Source organism: Pleurodeles waltl, chromosome 6 (assembly GCF_031143425.1).
Source record: "Pleurodeles waltl isolate 20211129_DDA chromosome 6, aPleWal1.hap1.20221129, whole genome shotgun sequence".
NCBI lineage: Eukaryota > Metazoa > Chordata > Amphibia > Caudata > Salamandridae > Pleurodeles > Pleurodeles waltl.
Genome location: NC_090445.1, coordinates 1,683,270,455 through 1,683,288,472, shown reverse-complemented (window position 1 = coordinate 1,683,288,472; position 18,018 = coordinate 1,683,270,455). Strand labels below are relative to the sequence as shown.

Sequence of the window (18,018 nt, the reverse complement as noted above, 5' to 3'; positions counted from 1 at the left end):
CGCAATGGAGCCGAAATGGGAGGAGTCCCTCGATCTCGTGACTCGAAAAGACTTCTTCGAAGAAAAACAACTTGTAACACTCCGAGCCCAACACCAGATGGCGGGATGTGCACAGCATGTGTATCTGCAGCTACACATGCCACCGAACATATATATATATAGATAGATAGATATAAATATATATCTATCGATCAAGATAGATAGATAGATAGATAGATAGATAGATAGATAGATAGATAGATAGATAGATAGATAGATAGATAGATAGATAGATAGATAGATAGATAGATATTATTTACTGACTGTGGGTAGTTATAGTTAGGGCCTAGTTTCCATAGGAAAAGCATTTTTTATTTTGCTAATAACTTCAGCACTGTAAGACGAATCTTCACAAAATTTTCAAAACTGGTTTGCCACCCAATTTTAGCTGCTCTCTGGAACGTTTTGGGGCAAAGAAAAAGGGGTAGGTGTGTCCCAAAATGGATTTTTCCCATACAGTTTCCCAGAGAGATTTTGGGCACAACTACAGCACAAACCATTGCACGGAATTACACTAAATTAGGCAGAAAGCTAGATCTTATTTCAGAAAGATCTGTTTTTCTAAGTTGGTGTAAATCTGTTTAGTAGTTTTAGAAGTTATTAAAGAAAAAAAAAGTATGAAGATTTAGAGATGTAGATCCACCGCGGAACCACGTGCCAACAGCAATGACGTGATTGGCTGGCCACAACATGACAGGAAAGTTGCGGCCACCATTTTTTCTATCTGCACTCAGTCTGGAGGGTGCAGAATAATGATGAAATACGATATAAAGGGTCAGGATAACAGCATCCTGAATCAATAGGACTGATGGAGGAGTCTGTGAGGGACACTTCATGGGAAAGAAATTGCCCAATATATTTTTTATGAGGCACACTAAGATCCGCCGATCCCTGCAGTGCTCAGTGCGGCACCCGTGTGAGTCCATGATGGATCCATACCCCAATTAAAAAAAATACACACACTCACCGACCCAATTACATACACACACATTTACACACTCACACACCCATGCACAGACCCACAAAATCACTACCACATCCAGTCACAGAGCCAGCTCCTCACACACCCATTCACACACCCACATGCACACTCACACAACCACTCACAACCCCAGTCATACACCTATACAGCTTCTCACACACCTGCTTACAGACCCACAAAACCACTTGCACACCTACTCAGAGACACAGAGAGACACACATACACCCATTTACTCAGTCACAGACCCACAAAAACACTACCATGTGTCACAGACCCACACAGACATTCACACACCCACTCACGTACTCACATACCCACTTACAAACCCACACAACCACTTACACAGCCACTCACACACCAATACAGCTACTCACACACCCACTCACAGACCCACAGAACCACTTGCACACCCACTCACAGACCCGCACAGCCACTTCTACCCCCTCTCACATACCCACTCACACCCGCTTATACAACCACAGAACCACTCACCCACTCACACACCAATACAGCCACTCACACATTCACTCAGAGACCCACTAAATCACTCACGCACCCGCACACAAACCCACACAGCCACTCACACACACCCTCACAAACCCACTCATACACTCACACCCCCACTTACAAACCCACACTCCCACTAACATACCCACACACACGAGTCACACACACAACCACTCACACACCCACTCACAAACCCATAGAGTGGGGTTGGTTGCATGTGGGAGCATAGCAGCGGTTTGATAAAAGTATGATAATTAAATACTACTTTTGTTAAATAAATCCCAGAAAATCACTGAAAAGCAAAGGTTACAGGGATGTTAAAGTTAGGTTCAGATTTTCCACGTACAATAACACAGAAATTCAGCAGTTATAGTTATACTTATCTCAAGAAACTATATCTTGTGACCCACGGTAACTATAACTCGCACTCTAACCATGCAGTGCTAGTAACCCCACAAATTACATCAATCATGACATCTTTTATGACCTCATAGATAATATCACTGAAGCATTTGTAATATAATTATTGATAAGAAAATTGTGCATGGCGGGGCTGTAAGTTATAGTTACCTTAAGGCAGGAGTTATAGTTTCTTGAGATTAGTATAACTATAACTGCTGAATTTCTATTGTTTTGTGTGTGTAAAATTTGAACCTAACTATAACTATGGATGCGCGGTAAGCTCCGCTCTACCGGCGGAGTTCGTGGAGTTTTGCCACTCTGCGCCCCGCTTCGAGTGTAGAGTTCAGCAAAAACTCTGCCCACTGTTGTATGGCGGAGTTTTCCTGCGCCACCTCCCACCCCTACAATTTGGTGCTATCATAATCATGAACAAAGCAGCGACTCAAGCCGGAACGAAGCTTGGAACTCACACAGCGGCTCGCTGCGCACAGTCCTCTTGGTTGTGTTGATTGTGCACTTGTACACTTCCCGGCCTGACATACAACAACTGAACTGACCTGCTGGTTTGAACTGTGGAAATACAGGGAAAAGAAAGCTAGCCAGGAATGCATCAGAGAAAAGACCCGGACACAGCCAAAAGGAACTTTCATACAAGAATGGAAGCAGTCACCAACATGATGAGAGAAAGCTGCCTCAAGCTCAACTCCGACAAGACGGAGCACATCATTTTTGGAAACGCCACCTCAGCTTGGGATGACTCCTGGTGGCCCCCAGCACCCCCCCTGCTCTGGCGGAGCATGCCTGAAACTTATGAATCATCCTCGACTCCTCCCTATCCATGACCAGCCAGGTAAACTCTGTTGCCTCCTCCTGCTGGCACACACTCAGCAAACTTTGGAAGATCTTCAGATGGATCCTAGAAGACTGTCGCAGAACAGTCACCCTCGCTTTAGTCACGAGGAAGCTGGACTACGGCAACACCTTCTATGCCGGCACCTCAACTAGGAACATCAAAAAACTTCAACTCATCCAGAACACCACAGCCCGACTCATTCTGGACCTCGCTCGCTGAGAACACATCTCCCAACACCTGAAGACCCTCCACTAGCTACTGGCCGAGAAGCATATTACCTTCAAGCATCTCACCCACAAGTACAAGGCCATACACAACACAGGACCAGCCTACCTGAACCACCGCGTCTCCTTCCACAACCCCGCCAGATCCCTCCGCTCTGCCCAGATGCCCCTGGCCACTGTCCCTCGCATCTGCAAAACCTCTACCGGAGGATGATTTTTCACCTACACGGCAGCAAAGAGCTGGAACAACTTCCACCTGCACCTCAGACAAAGCCCGTTGCTCACCATTTTCAGGAAGAACCTCAAGATGTGGCTCTTTGGATGAGACCCCTCCCCCAGTACCTTGATACCCTCATGGGTGAGTAACCACGCTTTACAAATACTGATTGATTGATTGATTGATTGAGAGCCAGAGGAGGGAGCCTTAACCTGGAGGAGCATGAGCAGCTCCAGTTCCTGCACCTTGTTAATGGCGGAGATCGTCCTTTCAATTACTCTCCCACCTCGGTTCCCTGCTGCACGTGACCCAAATGCTGAGTGTTGGGGCAGCACCTCTAGGAAAATCCACACACACTCATCACCAAGGACATGCAGTAACCCCTGAGGCTCTTTGTATTGTCTCAGCTAGAAGACTAAATTAATAGCACTAAAAAGTGAAAAAAGTGCCCGGGAACGTTGACATGCTGCCATGGGCTCCCGCTTTTACAGCAATCAGAAAAGCTTGTTTGCACTTAACTGCCTTTTATCTGCTGAAGATGTTTTCCTCTGTTGTGAAGAAATCAATAGGTAAATAGATAGCTATTCTTTTATTCTTAATTGAAAGCAATTAAGCACAACAGCTAAACAATCAAATCTTGTCAAACAGTGAGTCTGTTTTTAAAAAGCCTTTCCAGCTCATGAATGCCAAGCGGGAAAGCAAAACAAATACATGGTAAAGAAAGTGGGAGCATTTTGTTATGTGTTGCTATGTGTTACTAGCCCTCCCAGGAATAGGACAGAACTAGTCTGTTCAAATGCATCGACAACAGTCGCTGATGAAAAATAGAGGCCTCGTATAAACACTGAACGGAGGGAAGAGAATGAGTTGATCTCTGATGGATTCTACATTCTGAGAAAGTTCCAAAGTAGAAATCGACGCATCCTTCACCAAAGTAAACCATTATGGAAAACAGGGTTAAACCATTTCAGGGAAGACCAGCATATGGCTCAGTGCTTAATTTGTAAATAGAAATGTGCCGATGCCCAAAGCCCTCCTCTTGAACATGCGGCTGCTGCAATTAAATGTGCAAACACGGAATACTAAGGCAGCGTAATCCTGAAGCCACCTCGGGCCTCTTCAATCCATTTACAGCCACTCCCTGCCCCTTCAGCCCACTCTTGCAGCTTTCTGCTTTCTCCCTTTGTGACGATTTCTCGTTTTTCTCTTCCTCCGTGTTTCTCTTAGTTTCACTTTTGCTCGCAGTAAATGCTTGGGGCAGAAAAATAAGTGCCGGCCCTCAAAAATAAGTGCTGGTGGTCTACCGGAAACAACGATCATCTTTGCTTCCCATTGATCTGTAATGAGAAAAAGGCTCTCCTTTTGTGTTCTGCAAAGGACGCCGGCTACTTTTTTAGGTGACACACTTGTGTGACTTGAGGGAGTTTTTATTGCATTCCTGGCTTATTTCTTTAGGGGCGGTGAAAGTCTGATTCCGGTTCAGGAGGAAGTGCCTGATATCATTTATTATTGCATGTGCACACTGTTGTGGAGTTGTATGTTATTGAATCCAAAGGTTGAACTAGACTTCAGGAAAATGGTAAAACATGGCAAGGAATTTGTGCCGTTCAAATCCTGGTAGGGTTCATGCAAGGTTAGCATAATGTAAGATATGATGGGATTTAATGCAATCTTTCTCTGTTGCACCACGCTTTTTAGGGCGAGCGGAGCTCCGCGGAATCTCCCAGATTTCTTATGTAATTCCACGGAATTCCGTGGAGTAAAATTTCTGTGACTTCCGCTCATCCCACACTATAACATCCCTGTGCCCTTTATTTTTTTTTACTAAAATGACAAAGCTTACAGCTGTGGCAGTGGTTGTGTTAACGTCTGTATTTACACATTACTTAACATTAAAAAAACATAGAAATTAACTGCTGAATTTCTATGGTTTAATGTAGGTAAAACATGACGTAACTATAACGAGTGTGTAACCTTTGTTTTACAGTGAATTTATATATATATATATATATATATATATATATATATATATATATATATATACATATGTATATATACACACGCACACATATATACACACACAGATAAACACATATATCTGTATGTGTGTGTGTGTGTGTATATCTTTCTGGTGCCCACATGCATAGCTCGATTTGATGATGTAAGCTTCAAGAACAGATCAGACACAGCTCTTCGATGATTCAATGTGTGGACGCTAGTGTTGTAAAGATTTTAATCTTCACCTGCAGAAAAGGTTGAGAACCTTTGCCCTCCATGAAGGCGGGAAAAGGCAGTTGAAGATTTCCAATTTCGCTGTTCCGAAAAACTGCTCATTTCCATCCACAGGATGTCCCGCCCATGAAAGGCGGAACTTTCTGCAGCAGAAAATGGAACCCTGAAGTACAACAATGTGGATGCATGGCCCTGGCATGGGTAGGGTTTCAGCTCTGGGCATGGGGCAGGGGTGTTGCAGAAAGGCACGTGGCTGATGTGGGAGGTGAGATTTGTGTGTAAAGAGCGATAAGGGCTCCAATAGGAATCAGCTGTCATAGGGCAACAGTTCTCCTGCTCACCTCGTGGCCCTGAGGGGCAGCAGTAGGGGTTTCATAATGTACTAAGGGGGTGCTACAACACACTTTTTTTAAAATTTAGCTACATTTGTCCTTGCCAAGTTTTTGAGTTAAAAATAACTTTATTAGAACAGCACTTGTGAAGGACTGATGAAGGTTCCCGTCTTTGCCCTTTCTCTTTGAAGAATATTTGGATAAGATGGCCCCCTGGATACAATAAGGCTCTTCGGAAAGTTCTGATTTGGTCAGCTGTCAGTGGCAACAGTGGTGGGAGCACAGGTTTGAAAATCTGTCGAGGACTGACTCTGGCGCTCTTAGACTGAACTATTAACTTTTTCACTTTGTCCTTTTTCAATGTCACTCAAAGAGAACAGGATTTTGGCCAGTCCTAAAGGAGAGAGCGGTAAAGTTATCTATGGAGGCTATAAAGTCAGCCTCTTGCATGAGTGAACATGAGCGTTCTTCAGAGTTGCTCAGTTTTTGCGTAGGTCAGTGCGATAGGGAGCTTGTGCAGCACAAAAATCAATACTCTAAGGGCCAGACTTATACTTTTTCAGCGCCGAATTTGCGTCATTTCTTGACGCAAAAGCGGTGCAAACTTACAAAATTCAATTATATTTGTAAATTTGCGCCGCTTTTGAGTAAAAAAGTGACGCAAATGCAGCGCTAAAAAAGTATAAATCAGGCCCCAAATGTTGATAAAGAGAGAATAATTGTGGATAATGTCCCAGGCCCATGAGGAATAGTGATAACTTGGGTAGGGAACTGCCCGGGGCAATGCTGTAAGCATGTTTTATTTCTTAATGCAATGGACATCTTAAACATTTTTGCAGATATATTTTTAAAGGTCATTTTTATTTATTGTTATTTTTTGTGGGAGAATATATCTGCAGTTGCATTGTTTGTGGTACATTTAATTTCTTCTGAAATTATGTGCCTGTACTTCTCATTGCTCGAGGGAGAAAACAAGATATGTGTAGCTTCTGTGTTCCAGAGTGAAAGTGTCTGAAAGTTTACCACTACCTAACTTTGAACATAAAATTCCAGAGAAAGTTTTATTATGTTTTTGTGATTAGCAACCAACATATATGTAGGGGTGGTCGGAATGTTTCATTACGCCTGCGGACTTGATAGAATTTGCCGACTCTGCATTACTCTTGTAACATGGAATTCTGGACAAATTCCACCAATTGCTGCACTGTGGAATTTTTTCCCTCTGGACTCCAGAAATGTGGGCACAAGCAAGATCTTGCATCCCCTAGTGGCATTTTCTAATGTGGGCTGTCTCAAGCAGTGGTGGTGACAGGGCTGCTTATCGAGCAGATTTGCTGCTGCTCGAGTAAATTTTCTACTCGAGCAACAGCAAAGTCACCTTCAATGGCCACGCGCTCCTCCACACCGCATGGTGCCATTCACACTACTAGCGCTAAATTGCAGTGCGAGCAGCACAACTTGCATATTTCTGCCCTTTGGCGAAACACTTCAGAATTTCACAGAATCTATATGTAACTTTGTGGAATTCTGCAGAGTGAAACATTGTGACTTCAGCCCACACCTACATATGTAGTCCCAAGTTTTTATGACATTACTTGATGGTGACTCATGTTTTTGCCATGAAAGTATTATAACCTTACACAGAAATTCTCAAGTTTTTCTGTTTCTTTCTGAAAACTTCAAGCACTACCTTGTTGGATTGGTTAACTGTATTTCTGTCCTTTTAGATTGATGTATCCACGATTGCTGCACAGGCTGGGCCAGCGCTGAACAATTTGGTATTGAAATCACAGGAGCTGGTTATCCAGTTGCATTCCTTACAAGTTGACCGGCAGGAATTTGTCTGTCTGAAGTTCCTCATCCTCTTCAGTGTTGGTGAGTACCTCTGTTCTATGGCAGTGGCGTTTGGCTGCTATGCACTATATTCCACTCAAAACTAATGACTCTTGTTGTTCAACACCATCTGAGATTCATCTTTCTGATAATAGGGAGCAGGGTTTTAGCTAGTATTCAGTTGTATTGTGTATTTCAAAATCTTTTAGGTCTGGCTTGACTGCACAGATGCATGCCAGACCTGTTGTTACAGAATTTTATTAGTGTACAAAATATTCATAGATTTGGCTTTAGCTCCTGCTACAAGATTGTTATTCTTTCCTTTCTCATTCTGCTATTTGCTGTTTGGTGTATCATTCTACCTCCGGTGAAATGTCTGCATTGTGATGCAAACAGGACTATTTTACCTGTGAAAAATACACTCAATTAGGACACACTAAGGGGGTCATTCTGACCCTGGCGGTAAAATCCGCCAGGGCCAACGACCGCGGGAGCACCGCCAACAGGCTGGCGGTGCTCCCTTGGGCATTCTGACCGCGGCGGTACAGCCGAGGTCAGAAACGGAAAACCGGCAGTGTACCGCCGGTTTTCCGCTGCCCTGGGGAATCCCCCATGGCGGCGCAGCTTGCTGCGCCGCCATGGGGATTCCGACCCCCATACCGCCATCCTGTTCCTGGCGGTTTTGGCCACCAGGAACAGGATGGCGGTATGGGGTGTCGTGGGGCCCCTGGGGGCCCCTGCAGTGCCCATGCCAATGGCATGGGCACTGCAGGGGCCCCCGTAACAGGGCCCCACCATGATTTTCAGTGTCTGCCATGCACCCGTCGCACCCCTTCCACTCTGTGGAGCCGGCATCCTCATGGAAGGGTGTTTCACGCTGGGCTGGCGGGCGGCCTTCTGGCGGTCGCCCGCCAGCCCAGCGGGAAACCCAGAATACCCGCAGCGGTCTTTTGACCGCGCAGCGGTATTCTGGCGGTTCCAGCCAGGCCGGCGGCTTCCGCCGCCGGCCAGGGTCAGAATGACCCCCTTAGTTATTTATCTCATACCTCCAATGCATACTGAAAGCAAACATGTTTTGTTTTCTTTTTGCCCTGCAGCAGGGTTTTAACTGTTTTATTCTGGATTCAAAATGGAGGCAAGGTGTGGTTTTGCCAATACTTGATCATTTTCCTTTTGTTTATATAAGCACTTAATAACAGTGAAAAATAAATCTGTTACATAAAATCTTATGAACTTAATAACCAATATGAGAAATTGGGTTAGTGATTGAGGGGGGTGAAACCTTTCTTAAGCAGCAACCACAATCATGGTCAGGGTGAAGTGACAAGCAGACCCCAGATTAACCTGTGATCAACCCTCTGGTAGTTTGGCAGAGAGCAGTCAGGCTTAAGCCAGAGGCAATGTGTAAAGTACTTATGAAGCACTTCAAGCAGTAATAAAGTGAAACACAATACAAGAAAAATCCCACACCAATTTAGAAAAATAGAGCACATTTTAATAAATAAACCAAGACCAAAATGACAAAAATACAGTCATAGAACAGGAGATACACAGTTTCAAAGTTTTCAGTTAAAATGGCAGCAAAAACACACAAAGCACTAACTGTGAATATCTGGTTGCACTAGACCAGGACAAAACCACAGGTTCATGCTGAACACAATGGAGCGCAGGTTGGCTATATGGACCCAGTTGAACCCACTGAACAAAGAATTGGTTGCAAAGTATTTGCAGAGCCCTGTGTCAAGGATGCGTTGCACGACCAAGGTGATGCAAGGTCCTGTTAAGAGATGCGTCACTCAGTGCTGGCTCCAAGGAGCTGCAAGGCTGTGATGCGAAGTCCCCCATCAAGGATGTCATGCACCAGCTGGTTTCCAAGAAACTGCAGGGCTTGTGATGCAGAGTCGTATGTCATAGAGACAGCCAGTTGAAGCAGGAGAGGTGATTCATCGGTGGTTCTGTTCAGGGTTGCACTCTGCAGCAGAGGAGATGTGTTGCTTCTGCTGGATCCACAGATGGACTGGCAGTGCACCTTTAAGTCCATTTCCAAGGGTCCAGGACAGTGGTGGAACCCCTTAGAAGGGTGGGATTCACAGATGGCAGAGTCCAGGTGCTGGGATCGAGATTGTTGGAGCCTTCTGTCTTAGAGGCTCTAGTCAGGAAGTCAGCCTCTTAGCCTTTGGAGTCAATCCGGTGGTCCTGAGTTCAACAGATGCAGGTCCTGCCCTTCTCACACAGGGAAGAGGGCAGCAGGTGAGCAGAGCAGGGCAGCAGTCCTTCAGAGCAGCAGTCTACCAGAGTAGCAGTCCTTTCAGCAGCACAGCAGTTCTTCGTCCTGACAGAGTATCCACATGTTAAAAAGTGTACTAAAGAGGTGAGATGTTGGGTCCAACATTTACACCTGGTCCCCACTTTGAAGTGGAGGAAGCTTTCAAAGATGTCCACCTCCCTAAGATGCTGGCATTCCCTTTCTCCCTGTCCTTGCCCCAGCTTATCAGGGTCACAAAACCCTTTGTGAGAGTGCTCAGGCAGAACCTTTTTAATGTGAAAATGTTGTAGGTGACAGCTCATCCCCCTGATTAACTCAGGGTGGCCCACCCTGCCAACATGTACCTACCCTTTCTCTCACTGTCTGAAACCAATACACAAAGACCAACTTCGGGCAAGTGATATGACCCAGAATCAGGCTGCAGGCACCAAATGGTTAGAACAAATAAATGCAAACTTTTTAAAGCAAACCATATAACAAAAGGCTGACAAGGGGGTCATTTAAACTGTAAATCATAAAATATAAATAGATATGATCAACAATATGTACATAGAGATATCTCTTGGTACTTAGCATCAAAGCGAAAAAGAAAATCATTCAACACTCAGGTTCATACAAGAAAACAATTTTTTTTTACTTAGAAGTCCAAACAAAAAAGACAAACACAAATGATGAGTTACACAAATTCCAGCACTAATGTCTCACAACTGTTCCATCAAGTCCATAGATAGGGCAAAAGTCCTGTTGGTGCACTCTTGTGAGAAGACAGTTCGATCGGGACCGAATCCATTAATAACAAAATTATTTGTATGTTAACATAAGCCAAACTGATTTCAAAGAAGCAAGTAATGGAATTACGTTGACGTTTCTGTGTCTTGTATAATTAATATGTGAGACCACTCTAAGGACAAAGCTTAGAAACAAAATACCAAGTAGATTTCATAATTTTGTATCATCTGTTTTTTAAATATGCAGTAAAATGCAGATCTTAATTACAATTGAATTTGTTTTGAATTTGAGCTCATCACAATCTTTGGTATTAGTCAGTGAAAAGTTATGATTTAACTTTGAAAAGGGTTCTGATCAATTAGAACACAAAACAGAGTCCTGTGGGTCTGTTCCCAAGTACCAATATAAATGGCCACAGAGCCACAGGACTGTGTTTTGTGCCATAAGAGGTCTGCCAGCCAAAGCCAGACCTATTTCCTTTGCCAATGCTTGTTAACTACTTGCTCTTCCACCACATGCATAGGTTTAAAAAAAAAATCTTTAATGATACCATTATAGACACAATTATTAGATACAATCATTTTCATAACTTTATTTATGATTCTTTTTTCTGATGTCTACATCTGTAGTTATTGTGAATTTCTGTACCTGTCTTATACTTTTATTCTAAGTTCCCTTTCACCTTTGCATTGCCCTTTATTATCCTCCTCTTCTTATCTTCCCCCCCATGATTAAGTTCTTCATATCTCTCCATCCATTGTCTTGCTTAGAAGTTTTGTTTTTTCATTGCTTTCCTCCTCCCTCACCATCTGTTGCCTTGCCACTTTGTCTCTCATTTGTAGCCTACACCATTCCTTTATCATTCTTTGTTTTACCCATGTTTTTCTTCATATATTGTCTTCATTGCCCCTCTCTCTCCATTGACTGTTTTGCTCACCTCTCCCTTCATCTACCCATCTCTCTATAGCCCTTCACTTCCCTAAATCCTGCATTCACTGACCTCCCAATCTCCATATCTCACTCGCTTCATTTAAACTCTTCCCTGTGACTTTTTTTTAATTATTCACTTTGCACTCTTATTCATGGTCATCCTAATCTCTGCACCCATTGCTTTCCCAAACTTCCACTCCATCCGTTGCCTTTCCCAGCTTCCTCTCCATCCTTTGCCTTCCCCAGCTACCTCTCTATCCGTTCTCTTCCCTAACTTCCATTCCACACCATTGTCTCCCCCAACTCCCGCTCCACGTGCTGTCCTTCCTAACAGTCTCTATCCATTGTCTTCCTCAACTCCCACTCCACGTACTGTCTTTCCTAACACTCTCTATCCATTGTCTTCCCCAACTCCCGCTCCACGCGCTGTCCTTCCTAACACTCTCTATCCATTGTCTTCCCCAACTTCCCCAACTCCCACTCCATGCACTGTCCTTCCTAACACTATCTATCCATTGTCTTCCCCAACTCCCACTCCACACACTGTCCTTCCTAACACTCTCTATCCATTGTCTTCCCCAACTCCCACTCCACACACTGTCCTTCCTAACACTCTCTATCCATTGTCTTCCCCAAATCCCGCTCCACGCACTGTCCTTCCTAACACTCTCTATCCATTGTCTTCCCCAACTCCCGCTCCACGCACTGTCCTTCCTAACACTCTCTATCCATTTCTTCCCCAACTCCCATTCCATGCACTGTCCTTCCTTACACTCTCTATCCATTGTCTTCCTCAACTCCCACTCCAAGCACTGTCCTTCCTAACACTCTCTATCCATTGTCTTCCACAGCTCCCGCTCCAAGCACTGTCCTACCTAACACTCTCTATCCATTGTCTTCCCCAACTCCTGTTCCATGCACTGTCCTTCCTAAGACTCTCAATCCATTGTCTTCTCTAACTCCTGCTCCACGCACTGTCCTTCCTAACACTCTCTATCCATTGTCTTCCCCAACTCCTGCTCCACGCACTGTCCTTCCTAACACTCTCTATCCACTGTCTTCCACAACTCCCGCTTCACGCACTGTCCTTCCTAACACTTTCTATCCATTGTCTTCCCCAAATCCCGTTCCACGCACTGTCCTTCCTAACACTCTCTATCCATTGTCTTCCCCAACTCCTGCTCCACGCACTGTCCTTCCTAACACTCTCTATCCATTTCTTCCCCAACTCCCATTCCATGCACTGTCCTTCCTAACACTCTCTATCCATTGTCTTCCCCAACTCCCACTCCACGCACTGTCCTACCTAACACTCTCTATCCATTGTCTTCCCCAACTCCCGCTCCACGCACTGTCCTTCCTAACACTCTCTATCCATTGTCTTCCCCAACTCCCACTCCACACACTGTCCTACCTAACACTCTCTATCCATTGTCTTCCCCAACTCCTGTTCCATGCACTGTCCTTCCTAAGACTCTCAATCCATTGTCTTCTCTAACTCCTGCTCCACGCACTGTCCTTCCTAACACTCTCTATCCATTGTCTTCCCCAACTTCCGCTCCACACACTGTCCTTCCTAAAACTCTCTATCCATTGTCTTCCCCAACTCCTGCTCCACGCACTGTCCTTCCTAAGACTCTCTATCCATTGTCTTCCCCAACTCCTTCTCCATGCACTGTCCTTCCTAACACTCTCTATCCATTGTCTTCCCTAACTCCAGCTCCACACACTGTCCTTCCTAACACTCTCTATCCATTGTCTTCTACAACTCCTGCTCCACGTACTGTCCTTCCTAACACTCTCTATCCATTGTCTTCTACAACTCCTGCTCCACGTACTGTCCTTCCTAACACTCTCTATCCATTGTCTTCCACAACTCCCACTCCACGCACTGTCCTTCCTAACACTCTCTATCCATTGTCTTCCCCAACTCCCGCTCCATGCGCTGTCCTTTCTAACACTCTCTATCCATTGTCTTCCCTAACTCCAGCTCCACACACTGTCCTTCCTAACACTCTCTATCCATTGTCTTCTACAACTCCCGCTCCACGTACTGTCCTTCCTAACACTCTCTATCCATTGTCTTCTACAACTCCTGCTCCACGTACTGTCCTTCCTAACACTCTCTATCCATTGTCTTCCACAACTCCCACTCCATGCACTGTCCTTCCTAACACTCTCTATCCATTGTCTTCCACAACTCCCGCTCCACGCACTGTCCTTCCTAACACTCTCTATCCATTGTCTTCCACAACTCCTGCTCCACGCACTGTCCTTCCTAACACTCGCTATCCATTGTCTTCTACAACTCCCGCTCCACGCACTGTCCTTCCTAACACTCTCTATCCATTGTCTTCCACAACTCCCACTTCACGCACTGTCCTTCCTAACACTCTCTGTCAATTGTCTTCCCCAACTCCCGCTCTATGCACTGTCTTCGCCAGCTCCCATTCCATTTGACTCCCTCTCCTTTCATTGTCTTATCCAACTCAGAACAGGGTCTGCCATGACAACCCTATGAGCGTTTTGGAAAGTTATGTTTGACACAAATCCACCACCCTTTTCTTCGCTTGTTACCGTAAGTTAACACATGCTGGCTCTGTACTCATTTTTAAAGAAGCCTTCTTCATCCCAAGATTCTAAAAAACATATCTGAATTTATCTTCTGCCCTCTGTGGGAGGATAGTGTGGTGATTCCGTGCGGCGTCTTTGCGGGATTGGGAAGACAAACAGTCTACTCTGATATGTGAGGACGCCAGAAGCTGTCTCTTATAGCACTAATTGCTATTGGTAAACCTTTTGTTAAATGTCTTGTCTTGTATTTCTTATCTTGAACGTAAGATAACCCACAAATAAGCAAGATAGGCTTGAGGGCTTTGTAACAGAAGCTGTGAATGAGTGCTGAAGAATCACATTCTTCCAAGATGTTGATGTTGCATGAAGAATGGCTGGTAGCATGAGTAAATTGGAGGTCTACAATGCCTGCAAACTCGTTGTCACTTGCCTTTATGTTGAATGCAATTCTTTGACTAAGGTGACAAGTCAACGATGGCCCAGAAACTCTCCACAACTTGTACTCAACACTGTCACTGACGTGCTATTGTGATATGACTCTTCTTCAACCTCGGAAATTCATTTACACGATATTGCTTGCTTTTTACAAGTAATAGATAGATATTAAAAATGCTCTTTGTAATCATATGTTTGTAGTGAGTTCACTTGAAAGTGAGCTGCAGCTCAATACATTTGTCATTGCTTGCACATTAAATAAAATGCTGGTATGACACGTCAATCCTGCACAACACAACTAAATCAGTTGTTTATCTACCTTTTCTCTAATGGGCCATCTTCAATTTTGGAACATTTCTTGCATTTTCCTCTACTCGTCCAAGTGCAATTCATTGTAATAAATAGGGTACGTGTCTTACAGTAGAGGTACTTCACAGTTCATCTTTACATTTTCATCCAGTTTTTATTATATTACTCCTGGGTTCCAAACCAACCTATGAGATTCAGCGTGTAACTTAATTAAGGAACTCACTGAATGCTGCCAAATATTCTGCACCCAGATTTTTTTGGGTGCCTTCAGAGAAACATGGCATTGGGTGATGACGACCTCTCCGCCAAGGTGCGTATAGTGGAAGAAGATAGTCTGGTTCCATCTGCCCCCCCCCCCCAACAGGAAAATCACCCAAATCTAATATATGCTCTCAGCTTTGATGCAAAGCAGTAGATCCTAAATCAAGATGGTAACATAGAGTCACTCACCCACACCCTAGCAGTAGCCAGACAAGGGTCCTTGACAGGGATATGGCAATTTGTTTGAGTTACAACTCAAAATGGTCTGTGATCTCAAGGTGATAGATAATCTTGGAAAGTAGAATAGACCAAGGTCAGCTCCTTCTTCCGGAAGAGGAAGTGGGCCTTAAATGGACCCCGAGTTGAGCGTGTTGGAAGAAGAACTCATTGAGAAGAAGCAATTGTGCTTTCTCCTGCAGGAGGGTGTTCCAGTATGGATAGAAACCATTTGGTAGTTCTACCAGTCTTGAATGGAATGCTTGGAAGCTCGGACGGAGAATCCCATTGGTCTAGCTGAGCTCGCATAAGTACAATGGCTGGGTTTGGTGTCTCACAAGACCTATGCATCTTCTAGAAGAACCTTTGCTTGAGCTAGTGGTGACTGGTCCAATTCCTGGGTCAACTCAGCCGTTTATGCTTGCGAGGTCATCCATCTATTTTTCAGTACCAGGATCTCCTCTACCTTCTTCATTATGGCTGCCTTTACTCCTCGAGTGATGAGGGGGTCTCACCTACAATAGGAAACGCTAGCATCTAATCATTCTTCAACCTCGCCCCATCAACTAGCCCCCTACTTTGCCTCTTGCTTATCTCAGAGAAGTGTACTTTGGTGGGGGCATTGGTCTGCTTCTACTGAGGCCTTCTGGCCGAATCACTGGATATACCTAAAGCAGCTCTCTCACTGTATACATCCACCTTTGCAAATTGTATCATTGCTGGAGAGAGCTCTAGCTTGCGTTTTGACAATAGTTGCGCTCCTGAAAAAAGAACACCCAAATAACAAAATAAAAAAGAAGGCTGTGAGGTGGCCAGCCGTATAATTCCTGCTTGCATTTCTTGTCCAGGCTACGCCTGGTTGAAGGCATTGCCCCTTACCCCCTTTAAAGCCCGGCATAGACATTGCAGGAGGCCCATTTTCAAGATGTTTAAAAAACATAAAGTCGGCACGAAGTATTAAAATGCAGCATGTTTTTGGAAGGCTCGTCACCCGTCAGACCGAGACACATAATTACTGATAGGGTGTCGGCATAACACGACTGTTGACACCACTCCAGCCATATCTAAATTAATCTGCGTCACAGAAATGCAACTAGTACTGTTCCTTCACTGAAACCCAGATTTCTCAGGAATATCCCCCGACTCGTAGTCTGTGGTAAAAGCGACGCACGCTGTTTCACACATCAGATGCTCGGCGATGTTAGTCATAATATCTGCCAGATAGGGGCCGCTGCTGAGGAGGACTGGGCGCTCTGCGTACAAACACCCTGGGCTCTAGAGAGAGCCCATGACACTTGGCCGCCGTTTTCCTAAGGCGTGCCCCGCCCCAGTCATCCAAACATTTCTCCTCTGCTTATATCACCTCAATCCCGTGTTCACCATCACTCCTCGCAGCAGGCTGCTTTCAAGCGAGCCCGGAATCTGGTTGCTATAGCAACAGATACGTTCGAAAGAACTCTTCCGCTGCTGTTGCAGTCTCAGTGCAAGAGTGACCAGATAATCAAAACAAGCATTTGAAATGCAATAGGTCGCGCATATTTCAAACAAGTTAATTGTCATCTTTGGACAACAGTGTCCACGAGAAAAAACAAAAGAACACATGAGAAGAAACTGAGAAAAGAAGACTTGGCAAAATAACAGAAAACTATCTTTAAAAAATAAAACTTTGCAATTTTGTGTGTGAAGTGCATGCCTTTGCAAGTCACAACCTTCTGTTTGCAGGGCATTCAAAATTAAAAGACAAATAGTACCTAGATCACGCCCGGAGCAGCAGATGGGCACCAATTAAGGTGCATCAATTAGTGCTTGATCCCTGCTCCACACAGAGAAATGAAAATGATGCCAGGCGTGCCTTGATGAACTACGAGGCTGTTAAGAAGAGTGCCACGCAAACCAACAAATGGTGAGCGAAAGGCGGGCTCCGAGCACAATAGAGTCTCGCAGGCAAGATGCATACGCTAGCACATCCACTCACAGACTCAACCTTAAAAAACACACCAAAACCGTGACATTTCACTAAATTAGAAGAGGGACTACAATTTTTCATCTGCCAAAGGGCACAGAATGAAAGCTCTCATCAACCTAGAAAAATAGGCCAGGCACTGAGGAAATAAAGTGCAATTTTTAAACCCATCATCAAACCTGTTAATTAAATTGATGTCTGAGAACAGCTACTAACTAGTCCTGCTTAGGAACATATAAAAATGTATCTCCTTCGGTTTTCAGTTTACCCTCTCTGAAAATCTGGACTTGTGCCCAATTTGCTAGAATATGCTATGACAGCTGTTGAAAAACCGGGACTGTCCCAGGAAAACCGGGATGCCTGGTCACCCTACTCTGGGTACAAGCCAATCATAAATAATGTTGTTGATACGCAGACCTGTGAGTACACAAGTGTATAATTAACACCCCACTATTGCACCGTAGTAGCAATTTATTTCAGATGGTGCACTTTATTTTAAAACAAATTTTGCATCTATTTTCATGGCCAAGAATGCATTGTGATTGATCTGAGCTCTTTTTCAGGTTTAGCATACAGATACCTTTAGCAGACTGGAAGGGTGTACTGCCATTCTACAACACAGACTACCTAAATATATACAAAAACAGACATTTGGACAGCCGCTTTCAACAATTGACTGTTGTAGTTTTGGAGGCTTTAGGCATTGGTTAAGAG

At 44.5% G+C, this 18,018-nt stretch overlaps 1 protein-coding gene across 1 annotated transcript in view; it reads left to right on the top strand.

Moving 5' to 3' along the window:
- Positions 1–18,018, top strand: part of NR5A1 (nuclear receptor subfamily 5 group A member 1) — a 310,911-nt gene that overhangs the window by 249,925 nt on the left and 42,968 nt on the right. Inside the window, exon 6 of the mRNA XM_069242538.1 lies at positions 7,516–7,663. Coding sequence (XP_069098639.1) covers positions 7,516–7,663 — 148 coding nt within the window. The remainder of the gene's footprint in view (positions 1–7,515; positions 7,664–18,018) is intronic.